We start from the raw sequence: 8,767 nt of genomic DNA on the forward strand, positions 1-8,767 counted from the left end.
TAAAAAGACAATAAAATCCTTAAATAATAACAAACTTTTTCTTCGTGATATACAATTTTTTAACGTAATTTTTAAGGCTCCTCGACACGACGAGGTTCTAGTATTATTATTATTGGTTAAACCGCCATTGTACAGTACTTATTAACATAATAGTAAAGTCAAGTAAAAATTAATAAAAATGTTTAACTGATTTTATGTTATATCACTCAAAATATAATTTAAAAAATTATCGCGTACTAAATATTATCTATCACATTGTACTGTATAATTTAAATGAATACACAAACTCACACTGCATAAATTTACCTTTAAGTCAATGAATAAATAGTACTAGATTCTTGTCTATAAATATAAATCCTAAAAAATTATTACCTTTATGTTTTGTCAATTGTGAAGTATTACGTTTCTCCTTTGCCTTCTATCTGTAAAGTATACATCAGTTTGATGTGTTGTGTATATTGTATAGCATTACTCAACCAAACCTTAACTACATAATACTTTAAATAACTATTACTGACTTCAATTCGTATTGTCTACAAATGATCATCATTAAAAACTTTTTCCCTAACAATTCTATAGAGAAATTGAGAATTTCGAGTACTTTCCCCCCACTCACTTTTTATATAAAGAGTGCTGTACTGTACATTACAATAATCATTAAAATAACGTTATGGATGAAGACACACTTGCCTAGTATAATTTCAAACAGAAAAATTAATTTATTTTAGTAATAAATATTTTAAATTAGAAAGTAAACAATGTGTTATTTGGATTAAATATTGGAAAATTATATAAATATAATTATTGCATTATAACACTTCATTCTCTGTTTAGACAGGTTTCCCTTTATTCAGTTTCCGTTTTGAACAGGTTTTACTGTATTTGAAAAAAATATATATAGGCTATATTATTGTTAATGTAAAAAATATATATATCTATATATATATATATATTTTTTTCTTACATTAACAATAATGACATTGTCAATACACGTTCATTACAGAGCAATTATTAACATTGGAAAACATTTTTTTCCTCGAGTTTAAAACTCCATTGTCTGACAAAATATATGCAATTTGTGACTTATTTTATTTTAAATACTAAATATTCTACATGGAAACAATGCTCGGAATGTGAGGAAAAATTTTAAAAACAAAATTCACAGACAAAGTATTAAATAGCGATTAAATTTCAAAACTTCTATTGTTTAGAAAACTAAGAATAGAGTTTCTACGCGATATTTCAATGGATTAGTTATGAACGAGTGAGTTTTTTTCTTTTTTGTTATAAATTTTCAATGTCAAAATAGTTTTACCTGAAATATTTATAAAAAAAAGAAGAGAATAAAATAATTTAAAAAATAAACTCTAATACAGTTTTTCAATTCTGAAAGCATTCATTCGTGCGTTTAAAGTGTATTTATGCTCTCTTTAACAATAAAACATTATCATTTATATTGATTATTTTTCTGTTATTATTATCTAAAATAGTATAAATTATTTATTTGACGTATCTTCCGCATTTACAAAGAACAGTTCAGAAAAAAGTAAACATTACTTATATATATAATATGATTTATTATACGAGTACAAATTAAAATACCATAAATATTTGGTTTATAAGCCTTTGTGAATGATAAAATATAGTTTAAATGTACTAATATAAAGTAGAACAAACTTTTTATTAACATTTGTTATAGTCTGTGCAGCTAAAGATTAGACGTGAGTCATTTTTTAAATAAATATATTAAAAATAATGTTAATCTATCAAGTAGAAAATGAATGTAAAACGAACATAGGAAAATTGTGATTAAATTAAACAAAAAGTAAGATTTTATTATGTAATTTATAAACAATTTATACTTCACTTTGCTGGTGTTCATAATATCATTTAAGATAAATATTAAAATCTACAGTCAATCAATCGAAATTTTATTCATACGAGTCACAAGGACACACTACAAATAGAACATATAAAAATTAATAATTAGATATGGTTTTTAAAGGTTATTTCCTTAAATAAACATTTGCATAAAACATTCACATACTAAATATAAATAATTTTTTATGCTATAACTTTCAATGTTACAATTAAGCCAATCAAATAGAAACCACATCTGTAATTCTGAGGTTTAGTCTATAATGTCTATTAAAAATATTCAGTACCGTGTTATACCGGTTTATACAATTTTACTGTATATAGAGAAGATTGAACACAAGTTAAATTTTTATCTGTATCACGAGACCTGTTAGAGTAAAAGTAGATCTTTTTATTTCATTCGATACTCAAATCTATTGGTTAATGTATGGGGTACGATATTTAGAAGAAATCTAACCAGTTTTCCCCTCGCAAAAAAATAAAATAATAGATAACTCTATAGTGTCCGATATTCTCCTGTAGTGAGGGGTAACACCTGGCCAGGTAGGTAGTACCTGAGGCAAGTATAGACAGCTAAAAACTGATCAAAATTTTACAGGGAAACGAAATAAGGAAATGAAATATAATAGATTCGTCAATTAATAAAATAAAGGAAATAAACATCTCAAATAAAGGGAAAAACATCTCAACGGATTAACTTTACAAGTTCAGGTTAAGACGGTTAAGAGCAGATCTTCAGTTTCCTTATATTACTGTTTAATTTTAGGTTACAACTTAATATATTATGAGAAAATCCTAGTAAATATACCGTAAAGTAAATCACGAGACAATTCTGGACATTATAAAATTGTGTTTGAGGTTGTGTCCTAAATCTCCAAGTTCGATTCTAATCAGCTTTGGGAAAAAAGAAGCTAATCTATTTACCTTTCAATATATAGCAAATAAATAGCACAATCATAAAGTCATTCAGCTACACGAAAGAGAAGAAACGTAACATAATAACATCTGTCGTTACTACGTGGCTGATAAGAAACATGACATTGCTACTAACCTTTTATTTTTTACAATATTTCATGTCCAGCATTTCCTTGTGTCCGGGATTTCCCAGTCGTCTTCATAATTATACCTCAATATAATTAAAATTCTCAATATAAGCGAGACTGCCTTGGATTCCTAGCAACCTTGCACCGCTCTGAGATTTTGGAAAATAATGGTTTTGTTTTTCAATGAAATATGTCTTGTACGGTTCAACTAGATACATATAAATTAATTATAAAAATTAGAGTTAACATTAGGTATTCAATTTACTTGGCTAGGATTGTTTCATCTAATATTACGTTTATATCTATTTCCTGCCAGTGGTGTGTTATCCTATAGGCGAAAAAGAGCAATTGCTTGGGGTTCTCACTGATAGGGAGCCCTAAATCAATGTTCTACAAGAGAAAAGTTCCCTTGTCTGACGTAGACACTGTGCATGGGTCCTCTAATTGAAATTATAACATGCCACTGTTTCATGCCCATCACTGGCGTAATGGATAAAATCACTGAACACTAATAGTTGGTCGGGAGTGTTTGCACCAAGACAACGGGGTAGACACGTAGAGTTTTTCGGGTTTTCTTCACGTTTGTAACACGTGATTAAGGGTCTGTTTTCCATAGAAAGTCTCTCGGGAGGCACCACCTCTTGTGAACCTTGATATGCATTTTTTTTCTATAATTAAGTTATAGAGTGAGAAAAAATTTTCTTAATTTGTAAATATAATTGAAATGAGAAGTTGTAGATAAATAAAAGTAACATAAATTGTAACGTTGTGTAACTGGTTAATGAATAAAATGAAGATAATAGAAGATTTCTTCGAAAATAGACAATTCCAGACGTATATATTATAAATCGAGACGTGTTAAAAGTCATTAGAAATTCCTAACGATATATTATATGACGTCAAATAAACATCATTAATAATGTTACGCTTATTTTTAACAAAACAACTGTCTTTTATGACGTAAATAACGACGTAACTAATTTACAATTGTAATGAATTTCTTTAGAATTAAAAAAAAAAATATATCAAACATTTATACGAACAAATTTTTGCTTTTTTTACGTATAATTAGCAAATTATATCACATTATTAATTTATAAATAATATAAAATAATAATAGCATCTTCTTTCAAGTACTATTAATAAAGTTAGTGCTCTTACGTATACTATTACAGTATATAATACAAGAACAATCGAGTTACAAACGATCCATACTTACGATCCTTAAATTACCTGTAATTTTATTAAATTAGATAATTGTCCAATTATCCACTCATATAAGATTGTTCTGTATTTTTATCAACAATTTTATTCATAAAAGTGATCTGTTTTTAGTCAATTAGTTTAATAAGACACTTATAGAAGTTAACGTTTATTTATTCAATGTTAGTTTAAATTCTAATTACTTGTAAAACAGTGTATAAGGATGACAATATTCCTCGTATTATTCATATATATACACTTTTTACCCCCTCAAAGTATGATTGATTAGTTTGGTTTGATGATACTTCAGCACAATGCATGGACGATCTGCCAAGAGGGGAAGACTTTCTATTAGAAACTGGTCTGTATTTAGGTGCTACACGTGGAGAAATTCGGGAATTTCCACGTGGATAGACCGTTGGTCAGGCGCGAACACGTGATTGAACTATCAGATTTTATATTTAAAAAAATACGAGGACGTAATTTATTTCGTATGTTATTTATTTTTATTACGGAAATAAATGAATACATTTATCATTGATGCTTTTTTAATTATGTAATACTTTTATTATATAATCTAAAAATAAAATAAATAATATTTACTGAATTTATTTTCCTATTCTACATTTAATGATATATTGTCATTGCGAGACATCACGAAAATTTTAAAAATGACAATAAGTACAGTACATTCTTTAAAAAGAAATTTTGTTTCTTTATAAGAAAATATTCTCTTACCGATGGATTAAATCTTTATTCAGCTTTATCCTAATTAATTAATTTTTATTGCATATAAAATTTGAAATAAATCTATAGGGATCGAATAAAAACCCGTAAAATTTAACAAGAATGGTATTTAAACGATTAAGAAACCATTCTTGAAACAATTAAAAAGTCAGTAAATTCAAGGTTAAGTCGTTGAATTGGTTGAACTTTTTCCTCGTTTGTTTTACTTAACATAATCAATCACATTTATCATTAAAAAGAAAAAAAAAACGGAATATTCTACAACAAATTTAATTTTGTGAGAAAAAAGTCTCTAAGCTGAGAACTTCACCCATTAAATATTAAATAAAGAAAATCAAATTAAAATAACAAATTAACAAATAGCATAAGACAAGTTATACCTTGACACATAAGTAAAACTATATAGTTTTACTTGAACAGAATGATTGTCTATCTGTTCTGTCTGTATGTATACATATATATATATATATATGTTACCGCTAAAGCTCGAAAGTCGTTAATGTGTACATTACCTAGCTAATCTGCAGATTAACAACGTTTCTGTACGCTTAAATTAACATAATGTTCTTTATTTAATTTTCGATATCTAAAGAATTAAGTTAATACAATCAAACAATCGACAAATTAGTTGATAGAATCAATTATCAACCAATTAAAAAACATACAAAAAATCAAACGGTTTAAAATATTAATACAATTAGGGATATTATTATATAGATAACCATCTATGGAATTTCGGGGCTTTGAGTATCTATCTGAACTGAGGAGACCGAGACGACTTCAACGATACCCTACTTTTGGACCGGAGAGGAAAAATAATAAAGTTATCATACTTTTTCTGGTGATCGCATGATATAATTGTGCAGTTAATGTTACTTATGGTGAGTAAAATGGCGGCTCGTCTCTGATTCCAGCAAACAGAAGAAANTGCCTGAAGTCAACACTGTACATAAGGCTCTCTAATTGAAATTCTCCAGACCGCATGAAGGTATAACGCCCATTGCCTGAAGAGTCTGTTTACTGTTCAGTTCGGAATATTTCTCGGGTAAATACAATGTACAGTTACGCGTGTAGCAATACGAATATGTCGAGGACGTTACATAGTATAAATATGTTCGATGAGATACATACTGAACGAGTAAATAATTATGTGATATTTTCAATTCGTTTGTAGAACTGCTCGTACTACTCGAGATTATGAGATGTGACAGATCACTCAGAAAAGTGTGCCTGTTTGTATACAGCAACGAATCATATGGGAAATCTGTCAAAGGCATGCTTCCCAGGAAGACTCTATTGTAAACTGGACCCCAATTTAGATGTTAAAACAGTGAAGAAAACCCAGAAAATTACACGTTGACGAGGTGCAACCTGACGACCACGGGCCCTTTTAATTGTAACCATTTGGGTTCGACCACGTCCAGAATAAGAGCAGCCGGGAAGACCATCCCGAAAATTCCCAGGGTTTTTTTTTTCGATAGCCCGGATTGAACCATGCTGTAAGCTGGAGTCAATTAGTTTTAGTTTAAGTTTAATTTAATTTAACAGCTTATATATGCTAAAAGAATTGTTTGGTGAGATACGACAACGCAACACGTGGGCAATCTGCCAAGGGCAGATGTCTTCCGGCGAGATTTTTTAAAATAGAAAACTGGTTCCAATTTAGATGTTCAACACGTGAAGATAATTCGAAAAACTCCACGTGGCCCTCACTGAACCCACGATCAACCACTAATGATCAATGGTGGGCGAAATTTAGAAGAGAAAAATTTTAAAAGGAGAGTATAAGATACATTTAAGATGTACCCAAGTGATATAAGCGACAAAGAATGGAAGATAATAGAGCTATATTTTAAACCTAAAAAGACTAGAAGACCAAGAAAACATAATATTAGAACAATTATTAACGCAATTCGCTATGTGATGAAAATAGGCTGTCAATGGAAACAATTACCCATTCTCTAAACACTCTTCATTCAAAATACGATTTTGAACTATATGTGTCTTAACAGTGTACGGTTTAAAGCTTATAAATAAATAAATTTAAAATATTTATTAAATAATATAAAATTTATAACAATACTTTTAAATATATTTTACCTTATTCGGATTCTCTTATTTTTAATATCTTCAATTTTACCTTTAAGTTTCAGTAAATCATTTTCAAGACATTGACCTTGATAGGTTGTTGCACATAAATCCGAGTATTTGTATGTCCTATTTTTCCAAATAATACTCATATCTTCGACAGCTTTGTGAGCTTTAACAACCTCGTCCATGAAAATTTCTTTCATAAGAGATCCTTGATTTTTTTCTTCGAACATCATTAAACCTAACCTTCCAAACCTTGTAATTCTAGAAACATCAATGTCAGACATGTTTGGAGGGAATATAGATTCCACTGCATTCCTCTCAATTCTTGCTCTTCCATTTAAAGGACTGTACATATATTCTGTATTTTTTAATATTTTTATTCTATAAAGTCCTGTCGAAAATATGGCTATTATTAGCAATGGTATTAATGAGAATTTTAATGGATATTCTCCTATACAATAGCCCAATTTTCTAAATGATCGTGATAAATGTCTGTGGATGAAATCGTACTTCATCTTGTTTCTGGAAAGAATATAAAAATTATTAGCACGTGTCTTCTTATTAAATAATAGCTATACACGTTCCTACACTTACTAGATACTAAGAAATGTAAATAATTAGGTAAACTTTTTGTTTAATTCTGCTTAAAATTACTAATTTAATGTGGAGATAATATATTTAAAATTAAATTAAAAATTACAACACGGCATTGTGACAATATCACAATAAATAATTAATTGTATATTTTTATGTTTATTTCACAATAAATTTTTAAAAGTATAATTAAATTTTCTCCATAAAACTTTTTTCTACTTGTATTATATAATGAATGCATTTACGAACAAGTACAGTACTTTAATTAATAACACTAGATTTATTGCGGTTACAACATATAATTTTCTAACATTAGGCATAGACAATGAAGATAATTATATCTTTAATAAAAAAATAATAATAATTTTGTATCATTAATTAATAATCAATAAAACTAGAGGAAATTGTATTCAAAGTATCGATGATTCAAATTTCTTTCCACCTTGAGGGCCTTTTCTTTACCATACTCATCAAGGACTGAAAAAGGGGAGGCCGAATGACAAGGAGGGCTTAAAATAGGGACTGACCATCCCTGAAAACTTCACGGCTTCGATCTCAGGTCTCTCAAACCTATAGGTTAACACCTTAACTGCCCTCCATCTTGTACAGTAAATATTTAAATAGTCAATAACTGAAATATAAATAACCTACTTAAGATAATTGTATATACAGTATATTCCTAACTGTACAAATTATTATGATAAAAATAAGAATATAATAAAGTAAACTATTTTTAGTAGACTTTATTATGGGTGTAACACCTGAAAAATTAAATAAGGTTACTGAAAATTTAAATGTTTATTTACACATTTAGTTATAATAAATTATATACATGTTAAGTATGTGTACTATTGTAATTGAAGCGAAGTAGCTATGTGTTATTCTACCTTTCTTCCGTTTTCAAGTAAGATAATGTAAACATAAATAAATATTGACAGTAGAAATGGTGTCGAAAAAACAATATATATATATATATATATATAACTACTTTTTTTTACACGCAAACGACTTCTGCAGCTGTTTTAACTCTGAAATAAGTACAGTCGACCCCCCCTATAACACTGTTGATTATTCCGTTTTATATGAATTCAATGTTGTACGAGTCACTTAAATTTTACAAATACGTGAGCCGTCCACAGCCTGGCACAAGTATTTGTAAAATCTAAGTGACTCGTACAACATGGAATTCATATAAAACGGAATTATCA

At 28.3% G+C, this 8,767-nt stretch overlaps 2 protein-coding genes across 3 annotated transcripts in view; both read right to left on the minus strand.

Moving 5' to 3' along the window:
* The window catches only part of LOC111634467 (patched domain-containing protein 3-like), a 35,893-nt gene that overhangs the window by 7,285 nt on the left and 19,841 nt on the right, over positions 1-8,767 (minus strand). Inside the window, exon 3 of one of the 2 annotated variants that reach the window (XM_023379237.1) lies at positions 2,930-3,129. The gene's annotated coding sequence lies outside the window, so the exon portion shown is untranslated. Of the gene's footprint in view, positions 1-372; positions 506-2,929; positions 3,130-8,767 lie in introns of those variants that run through there. The other variant, XM_023379238.1, reaches the window with a different exon arrangement.
* LOC111634480 (patched domain-containing protein 1-like) lies at positions 6,968-7,480 on the minus strand. Its single transcript, XM_023379253.1, has one exon. The coding sequence runs from the start codon at positions 7,478-7,480 to the stop codon at positions 6,968-6,970; it is 513 nt and encodes a 170-aa protein (XP_023235021.1).

The sequence above is a fragment of the Centruroides sculpturatus genome, unplaced genomic scaffold (assembly GCF_000671375.1).
Source record: "Centruroides sculpturatus isolate CEXI.00-Female unplaced genomic scaffold, Cexi_2.0 scaffold710, whole genome shotgun sequence".
NCBI classification, from domain to species: domain Eukaryota; kingdom Metazoa; phylum Arthropoda; class Arachnida; order Scorpiones; family Buthidae; genus Centruroides; species Centruroides sculpturatus.

Coding starts and splice junctions, on each gene's coding strand:
- LOC111634480 (XM_023379253.1), bottom strand. CDS start 7,480: ATGAAGTACGATTTCATCCACAGACATTTATCACGATCATTTAGAAAA.